Below are 16,054 nucleotides of genomic sequence, written 5' to 3'. Positions count from 1 at the left end.
TATTTTTCACTATCAAATGATAAATTCCACGTTATTCCCTTTCCTCGTTGTTTCTGTCCTTTTGTATGTTTAACGTGAGATGTGTGTTGCTTGGTCTTTTGCTCTCTGTCCGCCGCCCTGAACGCGTGTCGGTGTACGGTTGCCAACAAAATCGAATTTTTACGGTTCCTGTGTTAGCACATTTAATCCAAAAACAATGAGGATCTACAAAGACATTTTCTCCGGCGACGAGATGTTCTCGGACACCTACAAATTCAAACTAGTCGACGGAGTTCTGTACGAAGTATACGGCAAGCTGATCACGAGGAAACTTGGTGACGTTTCACTGGACGGTGCTAACCCTTCTGCCGAAGAAGCCTGCGAAGGCACAGAAGAAGCTGTTGAAAGCGGGGTCGATGTCGTGCTCAATCATCGACTTTGCGAAACGTACGCTTTCGGCGATAAGAAATCATTTACTTTATACCTCAAAGAATACATGAAACGGTTGGTCGACAAAATGACCGAAAATGGCAGCACAGAGATAGACCTGTTCAAAACCAACATAAACAAAGTGAGAATGAAATCTATATATTATTATGCTTACCTAAATTACTTCGTAATGTCTACGAAAATTAACATAATATACTTGCATTAATAAAAATAAAAAAAACAACTTAATAGGTTGGGAAATACACTAGTATCATGACAAACTGTTGATTAGTATCATGAACTAAGATAGTTCATGATTAGTATTAAGAATATAATCAGAAAAACATGCCAATATGCGTTTTTATGTTTTGTGTGAAACAACTTATTGAGTTGTTCTATAAACCCAGTTATTATAAAATAAGATTTAAGATTAAAGTCCTCTTCATATGAATGGTAACCTATTTTCACAGCTAATTATAAATATATTTTAATTATCTATAGATAATATGCTATTCAAGATTTATTAATTTGTTGCAATCAATTCTTGAGTTTCCTTTTGCAACAAGTATTCCTGATCTTATAATTTCTTAAAATTGTAATAATCATATCGGGTCTTACTTTTTTAATTAATTGATCTCATCTGCTTTTTATTTTATTTACGTATTTTTGGTTAAAAGATCCATTCCAAGTTGCACTTAAAAATGTTTAAATTTACTGTTCATTAAAACTGTTTTGACCAATCACGGGCCTAAATTACTCAACTTTATGTATGTGTTGGTGCAACTCTCCAATACTACATTTTAAAACTTTTTACTAAAGAATAAAGGTGATGTGTTATTTTTTATAAAACTACAACTTTTTTAACTTTTGTTGTGGGAACTCTGCTTTTACAAAATAAAGGTTAATTTATACATGTTTAAGAGTCTAATTCATCTTTGCCAAAAATTTACATTGGCCCTTTTAAATATATAATAAAATCATTTTCTGTAACCAATTTTGAGTTATTATGTAAAGTTACTAGGGCCGTGCTAAAGGTGGGGGTTGGACAAATTATGGTGCATAAATTTAAGGGTCACTAGTTTTATAATAATAACAAGTCAGAAACATAGTTACGGGTGAGCAGCAAACAGTGGTCACCTTAGATAACTAGAGTAGGGTCCTTCTTATTATAGTTTGCTCTACACTGCTAGAATGTAAAGTGTGGATAAGTATTATGCGTAGATAATGATGTGTTTTTTCGAGGTTACTACTTAACTCATACTTAATAACATAAATACTTTTTTTTTTTTATGAAAATAACAAATTACCGATAAAGTAATTTTAAATATTTTTATAATAAATAAATAATTTTAATGTGTGATTGTTTTAAGTTTATTAAAATACATTTTCTAAATTTTAGGTAATGAAAGATTTGATGTCGCGGTTTAAAGATCTTCAATTCTTCACTGGTGAAAACATGGATATTGAGAATGGTATGGTCGCTATGCTTGAATACAGAGATATTGGAGATGACAATGTACCTGTATTAATGCTCTTCAAACATGGGCTGGAAGAAGAGAAATTCTAATCACATTACTCAATTGAATTAAAAAAGATGTTACGTTGTCTATTATATTTATTGGTATAAATGATCAGCTTTTAACAACTACTTCGAAGGATATAAAAATCATTTTTTTAAACAAAATTTGTTGAAATTATTTACTAACATTTTACCATTTATTTTATAACAATATAGTTCATTTAAGATCAATGATACACCAATTGCCTATTACAAAACTAAATAAAAGTGTTATTAGAAGTGATTAAAAGTGGTTATGTTGACCAATAAAACTAATAACTTTTTTAACTATTTAATCAATATACTCAAGTACAAATTATGTAAATGTCAGTCAACTAAAATTGTGCCCATGTGCTTTTGTGATAGTATCACAAGTGTCGTATGTTGCTCAGTGTTATTGAGTGTTGTCACTAAAATACTTAGAAATATATTGAATATATTTTAAATAATTTTGATTAAAATGTATTAAAATTAGTGCCTATGATTTTAAACGTGTAATTTAAATACACGTGTACACGAACCCCGTGTAGTTATAAATACACGTGTATGTTAATTACACGTGTAGATCGAATACACGTATAATAGGGACCTCTAATTAAAATAAATTCTGAATATTTCTTATAATATAATTAACACTGAGCAATGTTGAAAAATATAAATATAAGAACAGATGGGAATAAGTATTTCTGGTTTATATTGACGGCCCAACATGACTTTTTTGTAATGTAGTAAAATTAATTTTGTGCACTTGCAGCATAAGAACTTTTGCATTAGGTGGGCCAGCCAGGTTGAGTCCAAAATTTAAACTCTATATTAACCCATGGTGGCTATGCCCCACACCCACTAAGATCACATACAACAGTAGGCACATCATTAATTGTTATATTACATAACTAAAAATATTTTAAATTAAGAATAAATATTTAATATTTTACCATGCCGATTCCTATATACAACAGATTCACACGGTAGGAATTCTTTTTTCAATAAAACAATATTTAAAAGATGAAAATATGTTTAGTGTTAACCACATTATGTTACAATTTGTATTCTTTTAAGTCATAAGATCATTTCTAATAACGGACTATAATGTATTTTAAAATCAAACAAATTATAGTTATGAATCTGAACTAAATTTATTAACATTTTAGGGGGGTCAAGACTTTTTAAAGTGGGCCCAAGCCCACCCTAGCGCTGCCACTAATTTTGTGTAGGAAGTGTTGTACTATATAAAAAAAATATTTTGCAGGTTATCAATTAGCTAATTCAGTTATTATTTCTCTCCCAAGATTTGAAGTTTTACTATTCATTAACAGTGAATAGTAATACCTGCATTAAAAGTGAGTAATTTACAAAATTCTTTATTTCATAGTAAAATTATGAGGTATGAATTATTGTTTTGTCGTTCAAATGTATTTAGAATAGTACTCATTAATTACTTCAGAGTATTTTATACAACACTCGTATTCTTTTGAAATATTCTTATAACAAAATGAGGATTAAATTACAATTAGTAGAAAAACCATAATAACATTATATTATATTATTACTACCAAGATCATAACACTATCAGCATAATTTGTAAGTATTACAGAGGTACTAATCCAGAATTTAGGTCAGCTAATTTCTTAAAATTGGGTTTCTTAGCAATACTTAAATTTTAGGAATTCCATTCAAACTTCAAAACATTTAAATTATCCTGAATTCTAAATAAAATAAATATCATACAATGTGAAGCCAGAATAAAAATTAGAGTAGTAAATAAAGATAGAGTTTATAGAGTTTTAAATTTAAACACAATAAAATAGTACTAATTACTTTTATTTATTCAAATTAAGGTTACCAACTTTTATAGACACCAACTGCAGTAAACGTTAATTAGTGGGGTATAAATTTAAAATAGTTAAATGAATCCACATTATTTTTTTTTTTAACTTTATTTTCTTTACTTTTGAAGTTAGTAGCTGAAAAAGTAAATATTTCTGTGTACACTGAAACTTGGTAATTTTATTCAGAAATCTAAGTTAATAATTAAATTTACATACATAATATATTTTCAATAAAGTTGCTATAATTATTAAGAGATGAATCAACTAAACATGTTTGAATAGAACAATTAACTTAATGTTCATCATGTGGTATAAATGGTTTGCCCCAACGTTTTTCCCATATAGCTGTATATTCCTTTTTAAGTTCTTCTCGTTTTGCAAAGTACTTAGGATATTGAGCTTTTTCCAAAGGATGCCAACTGTCTAAAACCCAATCTGGAGGGAAACAGTCGCGTTCATAAGCTGTTCCACCAGGTGAAGTCGGAACTGAAAATAAAAACAATTGTCCACGTGATATGCATCATTTATAACTTATAAATAGCTGATACTTAACTAAGAAATATTTGTATTGCTTGTATCTAAAGACATATGATTCCCAACCCACTTTAAAATTTCTATTGAAAATTTGGAAGTCGTTACTGCTTATATTTACCTACATAATTATTAAGCTGATATTTTTTTCTTAAGACAAAACATACACCCAATTTTTCAGGCTTAAAACATACCTATGCAGAATGTATTTTATTTGCTCCGTGACTATTTAAAGAAAAAATAACTATAACAAAAATGAATGATGACAAGACTGGAGACAATGTCATATCATTTTTTTGATAAATCTAATATTTAGCTTAATATTTTAAATAACATTTTTTACTTTCTTTAAATAGCTATAACTTTTTTCACATTACTATTTTCAAAATCGGATATGACATTGTTTTTAAAATGTTATCTTTTGATTTCATAATAGGTTTGGTATAAATCAATATTTTGTTTTAAAACAACCATGGACCTAGTAAAACGCATTTTACGTAGCTATGTTTAGATGAATTTTTTCTTAACTGCTGTTAAGGATGCTATGATAATCCAAAAAATAATTTAACTACCAAAAAAAGCCCTAATTATTATTAAACAAATTATTACACATTACAGTTTAAGCTTTAAATTAAAATTTTACAAAAAAATTGCCTATACCTAACTTTTAATAACTAGAGTATCACATCTTAAACTATTATTGAACTTTCAGAATCGCAAAACTGAAATGTTGGGGTTTTATTAAGATTACACATCATAATGTGTTTAATGGATTTTAATAAATTTATAGAAAATTAGGGTTTTAATAACTAAAATATTCCTAATCTGGAAGGAACACTAAAATGTTATACAGCCTCCTCCCATATAATTTTCTTTTAAAACGTAAACAATTTTGAGAATATTGTATAAGAGGCCCCCTAAAATTCTTGTCCTAATTTTTAAGGATCTATCATCTGTACTATTTAAAGGCCTGATATTTTTATTATAGTATTATTATCAAGGCAGTATTTTTAACTAGGTTAGCTTATAAAGAGGGTGCATATTTTGATATTATTGTTACTTACATTGATGAGGATAATAATGTTGATTAGACCATAATTCTTTCTCTCCCTTTTTGAGTAATTCTTGAGCTTTTATTACATCAATGATATTCTTGTTATCATCAAAGCGCTTTCTTAGACGAATGACATTAATTCGCATTAATGGTCTGCAAAAATATTACATAAATCATTTTTTATAAGTTAATATTACATTGTGTAAATAATAATTATTCAAATATTGATATTGGAAACAGTGTGCATCAAACATGCTTCTCAGTATAGAATTTGTAAGGTAGCAATGTCAAGACATCATTTTTTATACCTTTTCCACTGTCATTCTCAATTTTGTAAACAAATTTAATTAACAAAACTATTTGAGAAATAAATATTTATAACAAATATATTAATAATTACCTAAGCATAATGTAATTTATTTTTTACCTTGATGAATAATAAAACGTTAGAAATTGTATTATAAAACCAACACATACCTGTAATGATACCAATCTTCAATAGTTCTACAAGCTTTTTTGTACAATGAACACACTTGTCGTTTGTGTGAAAATACTTCAAATGGGATGTGAGCCATTATAAATGATAGTAAAACACACTTACAACAAAATTACTTTAATCTCAATGGAAATACATAAAAATACGAAAAATACTTCCGTTCTGGACTCTGGTAGTCTTCGGATATGATCTTTAAAAGTGAAAAGTCAACACTTAAATCCAAAGTTATCAATTGCCAAATAATTTTTCGTATCTGTTTCTGTTCTGTTATCACTTTTAGAGGAATCGAGCATATGTTTTTCCGAGAACATGGTCGCCATATCTGCTAAAAGTCTTCCGGTACGCCAAAATAATAATTACGTTACGTCCTTCAGCCAGCAGAAACTTGTAAAATTCAAAAGTAATAAATTACAATTTTAAATAAATTCGTATTCTTATTTTAAATCAAACTAGTGTCCTGCGACTAAAATAATATTATATCAAAAATGTTCCCTCTGAACAATTTATTTTTGCATCATTGTGCTAACGACGCCCTTCAAATTTAATTTTTACTCAATTTTTTTTTCTTATTTATAATAACTAATTATTATATTAACAACTCGATATGATGTACAAAATGTTTTAATAGGTCAACTATAGTACAGTGTGTACTTTTTACATGCTTCTTTTCGCAGTAAGTTAAGCAGTGTTTGAATTGGGATAAGAATAAATATGAAACACGCTAGTATTAAGTTTCACTTCACAGCTCTCTGGAAAAAGAATTAGTAAGGGGAAATCGAAATGCTTATATTTACGAAAATTATTGGTTAGTGTAAAAAAATATAGTAGATGTTTAGAATAATAGTTTATACAAATATTAACTATTAGTTATAATATACATTTTTATTTGGGTATTTTATTATTGTTTTTTATTTAACTTTTTTCCTTTTCAGCCTTATAACTCTGACTTGTACTAAGATAAATTTAGTACAAATAATTTGTAAAAATATCAAATTTATTCATTTAGTTTTTATTCGATTTACCAATTTTCATCAAGAATTTTATTAGTTATACATTAAAATTTGTAATACCATTGTTTAACTACACATAGTTAGCCTGCTTAGCCCACGGCGTGTTAAGAAATTGCCGCTCATAAGTAGGAACCAGTAGTTCCATAGTGTTATAATAAGCTGGAAGTGCCAGACTATGTATAGAAGCGTGGTTTCCAATTTTCATATTACTATGGACATTGCTTTTTGTAATTAATTAATGGTAAATTATATGTATTTTTTTTAAGAGTTAGCATATGACTCATAATATTTGTTTTCATTAGTAATGGATGAACTTTTTGAGTTGGCTCGAGGCTAGAGTTTTTTAAATAAATAATATATATATTTCAAACTGCAAACAACACAGTTTTTAAAAACAATTCTCGAAATTCCACAAAGAGCGCCAAATTCTACAGGCGGTAAATTATTCCCATAATAATATTGGTTATGTTGGTACATTAATAGATAAACAACTTTGTTAACTTGATAACAACTTGTTTGGTCTTTCCCTCGCGGATAGCCGCACAGAGAAGTATACCGGATTTTTCGTTAATTGTTATTCGTTATTTTTCGAAGCTCATAGGCCCGCTGTATTCACAATCGATTTTGAGCTTTTTCATTTGTTCACCAATTAACTTTTCCATACTATTTTTATACACATTCGTTATTGCTATTTCCATTACGTTTATTTTAATTAAATTATTTTCTCTTTACTCTTCGCAAACTTTTTACAGTACATATCGTTAGTCATAGCTATATCGTGGTTAGTATACAAAATGTTTTACTTATTATTTTGCTAAAAATTCCGTAATTGTATTTTATATTAAGTTATTAGAGGTTATTGTGATTTTAGATGGATATCACACCCGAAAATATCAACCATTTGGTCAAATGTTTACAAGCGACTCTAAGTCCTGAACCTACTGAACGAAAACAAGGTTTGTACACAAAAGAAGTTAACAATGTTACGTTTAAGTAAAATAAGATTTTGTCGTATCTAATTATATGTATTATATATATTCATAGCCGAAAACTTTTTATTATCAATTGAATGCAACAAGAACTACCCGTTATTATTGTTACACATCATTAGTGCATCAAATGATATGAATGTTGAGTTAGTGCGAAAAATTGGGGCTGTAACATTCAAAAACTATATAAAACGAAATTGGCCTGTTGTAAGTATAATCTATATTGTTAACAAAAATCATATTGTACATATTTTATTATTATTCTTTAATATTACTGCTATTTGGAAAGCATTAGCGTTATACTATATCCTCATATATTTTAACCAAAAAACCGTGTAATGTGTTATGAATTTAAGTTTAAATGAGTACAAGTAATTTAAATAATATGTAATATAATATAGATAATATAATATTATTTATTTTTAAGTATTTTTAAATCAATTTTATTTTAAAAAAAATTTCCAAAAACTTGAGGTTTTCTTTAAACAACCGTTTATTGTTCAAACTTCAAAGCTTACAATTTATTATAAAAATAATTGTATATATTAGTAAGTTTTCTAACTAATCTCAAGATGATCAGTGATTGGAATTTTTGAAAAATTTAATGTTTTATTCTTTATGACCGTTTAGAAAAACAAAGAAATGATGAATAATTGTTAAACATTTCCATTCTAGGTTTGTTTTATATTTTAAAGTATGATTTAAACAATGTTTTCATGTAGGATGAAGAAACTTTAGAAAATAAAATACATCAAGATGATCGTGTTTTAATTAAAGAACAGATTGTGACTATTATGTTAAATTCACCTGAAGCAATTCAAAAGCAATTAAGTGATGCAATTTCATTGATTGGCAAACATGATTTTCCAGACAATTGGCCTAATCTATTACAAAAAATCATCGAAAACTTTATGGCATTTGCTGGTATTTCTTCTTTTTTAGAACTGATGTTAAAAATAATTGTTAAGTTTTTTAATTCAACCTTATTATTAAACCAATCCTAATTCTTTTATACTGTGGTAATATGTACATTTTTATTTTTAACAACATTATGTCTATTATTTATTATTTTGTATTTAATTACTTTTTTAGCTGCACCAACTGGCGATTTAACTCCTATAAATGGTGCATTAGAAACAGCTCACTCTTTATTTAGGAAATATAGATATGAACTAAAGTCACAAAAGCTGTGGACTGAAATTAAATTTGTTTTGGATACTCTTGCAAAACCTCTAACCGAACTATTTGTTGTAAGTTATTTTCTTAACGAAAATAAAGATAGATAATAATTAATTATTAATAAAAAATATCTTGATTTCATATTTAAAAAAAATGTGTTATATTCTTTCAGCTTACTATGAATTTGTGCGAAGTTTCAAAAGATCCTAAACTTTACAATGTTATATTGTTGCTTACAAAAATATTTTACTCGTTAAATTACCAGGTAAAAAGTATTTTGTGGTTGTTATTTTACTATACTCTATCCCATTTAAGAAAAGTAGTGCTCAGAAACTAAACACATTTCTCTTGTATGTGCCATATAGGAGTGACACATTTGGATTTTTGCGCAGTACCACTTTTATATAGGATAGGGTATATTAATAAGTTTCATGGTAGCTAAAATAAAAATGTCTTTTACAAAAGTAATATCAAAGATTTAAATTTCTATTGTATGGATAGTTTGAAATAGGTTTCCTATTAGTTTCTACAAGCTAATGTTTGTATATTATTAAAACGAGATTTAGTAAGAACTGCCATATAAATTTAACAATGGCCTTTAAAAAGTTAATTTTGTTTTTAATAGGATTTACCAGAATTTTTTGAAGACAACATGCAAACATGGATTGGTAATTTTCAAAAACTTTTGGAATTAGAAATCAAAGAGTTGGAAACAAATGTAAGATCATAGTATGATATTAATATCTGCTTTACATGTTTATCATTATAATATTATTTTTAGAGTGATGATGAAACCGGCATATTACATCAAATTCAATCACAAATCTGTGAAAACATATCGTTGTATGCACAAAAGTATGAGGAAGAATTTTCCGCTTACATGAAAGATTTAGTTACAATTATTTGGAAATTATTAATCAAAACTGGTTCTGAACCAAAATATGATACTGTAAGATACTTATTAAACTATATATTGTATTCATATAGTAACAGTGTTTAAAATGTTTGCATTTAGTTAAGGGGACGTCGTACTGCTATTTATTAAGGAGTTGGGTATAGGCAATTTTTTTGCAAAATCTCAATTTAAAGCTTAAATTGTAACTTATAATTATTAGATTAGTAATAAGAATTCTTTTTCGGCAGTTAATTTATTTTTCGGACTATCGCAGCATCTTTGTTATTGATTTTAAATATTTTTTTCATCTAAACATAGTTTTCTAATTCCAAAAACGGCTTACTGTGTGGTTTTAGAGTAAAAAACCCAATTATAAATGTTCTGAGGTGAGAACTTTTTCTATGTTTGTTGGAAACTAACTTTGATAGTTGGTTTGGATATGAACAAAATGGCATAAATAAAGGATATATTTTTAATTATTCAAATGTATGTATCTAAAATTAAAATCTAATTCCAACAAAGCATAGTTAAAGTTCTCATCGTTCAAACAATTTATAACTTATATCCCTGCTTGCAGTGTAGACTTCATACCATTGGAAGTACAAAAGTACTATTTTGGTGCTTATATTTTGAGGTGCGACGTCCCCTTAAGATCAATTAATTGGAAACATTTTGAGTACATATTATTTATTATCATTGATAAACACTGTGCTCTGTTCGCCAACAACAAAAACGCATAACTATCATATGAGCAGTTAGGAGTTATTCTGTTTTGTTTCTACGCAAGCATGTTCTCTGGACGGACGGAATATAAATATTATTATATTTTTTTTAATAATGTTTGTTTAATGTTTTAAGCTTGTGATAAATGCGTTACAATTTTTGTCAACAACTGTGGTTAAACCACAATACAATGAGCTATTCAATGATCCATCGGTATTTTCTGCAATTTGTGAAAAAGTGGCTATACCCAACATGCAGTTCAAAGGTAAAGTGAAAAATGGTTATACTTAAATACACATTTATTTTCACTAAATTTTTTATGTTTTTTTAGCGTCAGACGAAGAATTGTTTGAAGACAACCCAGAAGAATACATACGAAGAGATATTGAAGGATCAGATGTTGATACTAGAAGAAGAGCTGCATGTGATCTCGTCAAAGCACTTTCTAAAGAATTTGAACAAATTACGATGTCATCGTTCGGTTTATACGTGAAGGTAATATTTTACTAATTGTTGATGTTTAAATGAGATACTCATTTGATTATTTCTGTAGTCTATGTTAGAACAATATGCTGCAAATGAACAAAACTGGCGTAGTAAAGATGCTGCATTATTTTTGGTCACTACCCTCGCCTCACGTGGTAGCACACAGCGCCACGGAACAACTAAAATCAGTGAACTCGTGAACTTGGAAGAATTTACCACGTTGCATGTATTACCTGAGTTAGCTAATCCAAATAGTAAGTAGTTAAAATATACAATACATTTTCAACATCTTGTGTGACGATAGTGTTCATTTGCAGTAAATGGAATGCCTGTTATGAAAGCAGATGCTATTAAATATGTTGTGACGTTCCGAAGTGTATTACCACCTCAGGTTGTGATAAGCACGCTACCGGCTCTTACAAAACTTTTGGAAGCTGAGAGTGTTGTTGTAAGAATTTACGCAGCAGCCGCAATCGATAAGATTTTACTATTAAAACACCCAGAAACTAAAGCTCTCGTGTTAGTATTTTATTAATAAAACACATAATTTAAAAATCAATACCTAATTTTATTTTCGTGTCAAACTTATAATAAATTGAGAACATTTTTTGAACTAGCTTAGTAGTTTTTGATTGCAAATTTTAATATTTATTTTTAGCGTTAATGCTGCTATACTTGCGCCGTTTGCAGAACAGTTAATAAAATCTCTGTTTGGAATATTAACAAAACCTGGTTCTGAAGAAAACAGTCACACAATGAAAGGTAATATTAGATAATTACATCTTAATGTGTTACATTTTATTTTTATTAATTTATATGTACTAGTTAAATAATTTATAGTTGATTGTTTACAGCTATAATGAGGACATTTTTTACTCTAAAGCAACAAATAATACCTTTATTGGCAGAACTTTTGCCTGTATTAACCGACAAACTTATAGTAGTGGCACGTAATCCAAGTCAACCAGAATTTAATCATTTCCTCTTTGAAACTATTTCGTATTGTGTTAAGTAAGTTTTACTGTTCAAGACAATGTTTTATTAAAATAGTTTCTATTTAATACAATATTTGTAATTCAATTAGATTGGTTTGTACTGTTACACCCGAAGGAGTTGCTTCATTTGAAGGCGTATTGTTCCCTATATTCCAAATAATATTGCAACAAGACATATTGGGTAAGATTTCGATTAACTATGTTTATTATTAGTATAGAAAATGAATAATTTTTATATCAATTTATTAAAATGCCCAAGCTATGAATACCACATTGTGGTTTTTACTGTTGATTATATTATCATTCTTGGTAGTTTCTATTAAGGAATATAAATAATTTTTGTTTTTGTTTTTAGAATTTATGCCTTACACTTTTCAACTTTTGGCTCAGTTACTAGAGTTCCACAGCTCTGGTGATGTGGGTGAAGCGTATACAATATTGTATCCATTTTTATTAACGCCTGCTTTATGGGAGAAAACTAGTAATATACATCCATTAGTGCGATTGCTTAGGTCTTATGTTGGAAAAACTGCACCGACAAATTTCGAAAAATCTTTAAATATTGTGAGTATTAAAATAGTTAAAATAACTATTTGTTCCTATAAAAAAATTATAAAAAAATATTTTTGTTTAGAATGGACTACTAGGTGTGTTCCAAAAACTCATTGCCTCTAAATCGCAAGATCACGAAGGTTTCCGTTTACTAAAAACTATACTTGAACACTGTCCTGTGTAAGTAATTTGTTTGACCATTATAGCTTGATCACTGATAAAATATAAATATTGTAGCTAAAATGAATCTGTACCCTGTGTCTAAAAGGGTCACTGGGTTATTGACCAAAATCTTGGTAACGTCTTGAGTAGATTTTGTCATTATTTCTAAATAAATATGCAATTAAATAATAATCATAATAATCTAATGTTTTCAGGGAAACCATACAGCCTCAATTGAAAAATATATTCATTCTCTTATTCCAACGACTGTCTTCTTCAAAAACAACCAAGTTTGTTAGAGAACTGATAGCGTTTATATTTTTCTGTGTTATTAAGTATGGAGCAACGTCTATAGTTGATCTCATCGACTCTGTTCAAAATGGGTTAATACATTATTTTTAAAAATATTTTTTTTTCTTTTATTATATTTATTTGTTTATTTAGAATTTATTATTACAAATTATCTGTAGATACTTTATGTGGTTACTAATTATTTATATCTCAATTATAGAATGTTTGGAATGTTGCTTGAAAAAATCATATTACCTGATGCACAAAAGGTAACGGGAAATGTTAACAAAAAAGTAACTGGAGTTGGTATTGTTAAAGTACTTTCCGATACTCCTAAATTAATAGATGGACCATATGCTCAATTTTGGTAAATTAGTTAATTGGTATAATTAGTTACAGAAACTAGGAACTAAAATATTAAGTGGATATTAAATTGTTACTGTGCAGGTCCCGTCTTCTCGAGTCTGTCATATGTTTATTTGAACTTCCAGAAGATGAAACAGTGTATTCAGAAGATAGATTACTTCAAGACGACAATGATAACTCGTATGAAGCTGGTTATTCACAACTTGCGTTTGCCAGCGAAGTCGAATATGATCCTTTATCTGGTAATTATTACAAAATACCAAAGTATCCTTTTTATTATTACTCGACTGCTGTAAAATTGTAATGTGTTTATTAATGAAATCATATTTTTATTTTTCATTTAGGAGTTGATCCAAAATCGTTCCTAGCTCAGTCTTTAACTAAATTAATGAGTCAAATACCTGGTCGTGTTCCTCTTTTGATAAATCAAGGACTTGCAGAAGAAAAACGTGTTCAAATACAAAATTATTTGGTTAGCATTAATGTACAAATTGTATAATTTTTTAAATCTTCTATTAATATATTTTAAGTGAGTTTTTGTACTGTTTAATGATTTAGTGTAAAATTAATATTAATTTGGTTAAGCAATGAGCCTTACTTAGCTTGCCACCATTGGTTATATTGCAGTTTAATTTTTAATGAACATATTTTTTTTTAAATCTTTAACAAAGTGTACTATATTTCGATTGAAATACTTTATTATTTTATCATATTTACATGTCTACTAATTATTTATATTTTATTTATAAATAAAACAAACTCATCATTTATTTGGATTATTATAATATATTTTAATGATGATATATACAGAATAACTATTATAGAAGTAATAAAATATTAAATCTAACAAATTAGTTTGTCCCATTATAGTCTTAATAAGTTCCAGCTGTCTGGAATGGAACAGAAGCGGTTTAGAGCCGTTTCAACCAAATAGTTTTTGATATCAGTCAGTTCGTAAAAGTCAGATGGATTGTAATCCAACTTGCGGTTGAATATGGCGGCTATTTCCCGTGACGTTACAGTAGTGTATTTTTGTCCAAGTGTAGTGGAACTTGTCAAACGGGTACACGGACAGTTTTTGGATACAAACACTATGAAATGGTTTTGTATGTCTGACAGAAGTTGGATGAACTTGTATTTGGAATATTTTTTCAACGATTCCACTAACAACTTGCGGATCCAACGGAAAACATCCGCTTGCACTCGAAATCTGTCAACGACCCACACGATGATAGCGTCTAGCAACCGGACGAGATCAATGGCTATAGAAGCGGTTAACTCGTTTGATCTCGAGTACGCCTGGCTAGTTGGTTTTGTTGAGTCAATTATGTAGTTGTTGAAGTCCAACAGGGCCAACCCATAGGCAACAATCAACGACAAGCATTTGCTGGCCTGGCACATCAGACCTTTGCTGATCAGGTCATAGGCCCGGTCACCGCTACTGTCAACACATCTTCGTGAGTACTTGACGACTTTTGCCACTTCATTTCCCAAAATCCTGCTACGTCCTCTCACACAGATCTTCTCGACACTCAGCCATTCCCACGCGTCAGTCTTGATGATTCTGTTGACAATGTCGTCGACTTCGCAGCACGTGATAGCGTACGACAACAACACCGACAAGGCGGTCAAAAACCGAAGTTGCGCTTTCATGTAGGTCGATTGTCAACCTAAATCAAAATTGCCATGTTAAAACAAGCTTCCATTAAAATAAAAATTAGCTTATCGTCGAAGTTCAAACAGTGTGTTTCTTGTTTTAAACATTTTTGAAACTGTATTTTGTTTGTTTCATAAACACGAATTTTTGTTAACCGAAAAACAACATTTTCAATAATGCACGCAGTCGTTTTCTATATGGCATGCTTGTACGTCTATGTTTATGTTTTTTTCTGTACAAATATTTGCTGTACTTTGTGACGTAATTATTAGGTGTAAACATTGTACCGATCACCGCCATTTGTTCGTAAGCAAGTTAAAACACAAGCCTATGAAAAATCTGTCGGATTTTTTCTTTTGCACTGCGCCGTACTCAATTTTTGATATTTTATGATGCATACAATACGTTAATAAAGACTTCTTAAAGTTAACAGTTTACTTTTTATAACGAAATAAAATTTTTCAATTTTAACTTAAACCCTGCGACGTGATCCACAAATATCGTATAGATTTTGAATAGGTAGTGCAAATTATTGACAACTGTTAATATAGGAATTTGCGTAGAACTTAATGTATTGTTATTTAATGCTTGATATAAAGTTGAGTTATGTAAATTACTGTAAATTGCCGAAGGAAAAATGGCTGGGATTCGATAAGTTTTTGGTTTTGTCAGTGTTTCTCAGTTGAAACAATTCCCAACTGTCCGGAATCCAGCAAAACTCGTTGAGGGCACTTTCGACTAAATCGCGTCTGTTCCTGTCTGTCTTATCAAAATCGCCAACCGCGTCACCGTGTTGCTTACCGTCGTCGATGACCAGACCCACGTCGTCGGCTGACGTTATGGTAGTATACCTGTGCTCGATGCGGTCATGAA

The 16,054-nt window shown here is 29.0% G+C and overlaps 3 protein-coding genes across 5 annotated transcripts; 2 read left to right on the top strand and 1 right to left on the bottom strand.

Moving 5' to 3' along the window:
* Nucleotides 1–72: 72 nt before the first annotated feature.
* LOC126842017 (translationally-controlled tumor protein homolog) lies at nucleotides 73–2,092 on the top strand. Its single transcript, XM_050578869.1, has 2 exons — nucleotides 73–550; nucleotides 1,808–2,092. Exons 1-2 carry the CDS (start codon nucleotides 197–199, stop codon nucleotides 1,973–1,975), a joined length of 522 nt encoding a protein of 173 aa, XP_050434826.1. The 5' UTR covers nucleotides 73–196; the 3' UTR covers nucleotides 1,976–2,092.
* Nucleotides 2,093–3,063: 971 nt separating this feature from the next.
* On the top strand, nucleotides 3,064–14,264 carry LOC126842015 (exportin-2). Of its 3 annotated transcripts, none has more exons than XM_050578868.1 (21): nucleotides 3,064–3,306; nucleotides 7,758–7,842; nucleotides 7,931–8,082; nucleotides 8,598–8,799; nucleotides 8,968–9,125; nucleotides 9,227–9,319; nucleotides 9,680–9,772; nucleotides 9,836–10,003; nucleotides 10,808–10,937; nucleotides 11,004–11,167; nucleotides 11,226–11,412; nucleotides 11,476–11,677; nucleotides 11,817–11,920; nucleotides 12,013–12,169; nucleotides 12,243–12,334; nucleotides 12,509–12,717; nucleotides 12,788–12,885; nucleotides 13,083–13,250; nucleotides 13,379–13,525; nucleotides 13,606–13,766; nucleotides 13,869–14,264. In XM_050578868.1, exons 2-21 carry the CDS (start codon nucleotides 7,758–7,760, stop codon nucleotides 14,021–14,023), a joined length of 2,925 nt encoding a protein of 974 aa, XP_050434825.1. In that variant the 5' UTR covers nucleotides 3,064–3,306; the 3' UTR covers nucleotides 14,024–14,264. The 3 variants fall into 3 exon arrangements, with proteins under 3 accessions (XP_050434825.1, XP_050434824.1, XP_050434823.1); XM_050578867.1 differs by lacking the exon at nucleotides 3,064–3,306 and adding an exon at nucleotides 7,411–7,667 and having other exon boundaries at nucleotides 7,740–7,842; XM_050578866.1 differs by lacking the exon at nucleotides 3,064–3,306 and adding an exon at nucleotides 7,411–7,667 and having other exon boundaries at nucleotides 13,869–14,263.
* On the bottom strand, nucleotides 3,946–6,118 carry LOC126842018 (NADH dehydrogenase [ubiquinone] 1 beta subcomplex subunit 9). The gene is made up of 3 exons (XM_050578870.1): nucleotides 5,858–6,118; nucleotides 5,391–5,533; nucleotides 3,946–4,281 (listed from the first exon to the last, which is right to left on the bottom strand). The coding sequence occupies exons 1-3, from the start codon at nucleotides 5,953–5,955 to the stop codon at nucleotides 4,088–4,090; spliced, it is 435 nt and encodes a 144-aa protein (XP_050434827.1). The 5' UTR covers nucleotides 5,956–6,118; the 3' UTR covers nucleotides 3,946–4,087.
* Nucleotides 14,265–16,054: the final 1,790 nt, after the last annotated feature.

Source organism: Adelges cooleyi, unplaced genomic scaffold (assembly GCF_023614345.1).
Source record: "Adelges cooleyi isolate 19-005CV unplaced genomic scaffold, UGA_ACOO_1.1 ACOO_flye_CR_arks_rails_tigmint_CR_PRNA_41, whole genome shotgun sequence".
Taxonomy (NCBI): domain Eukaryota; kingdom Metazoa; phylum Arthropoda; class Insecta; order Hemiptera; family Adelgidae; genus Adelges; species Adelges cooleyi.
The sequence above is the reverse complement of the archived record's forward strand: the minus strand, read 5'-3'. Positions and strand labels throughout refer to the sequence as shown.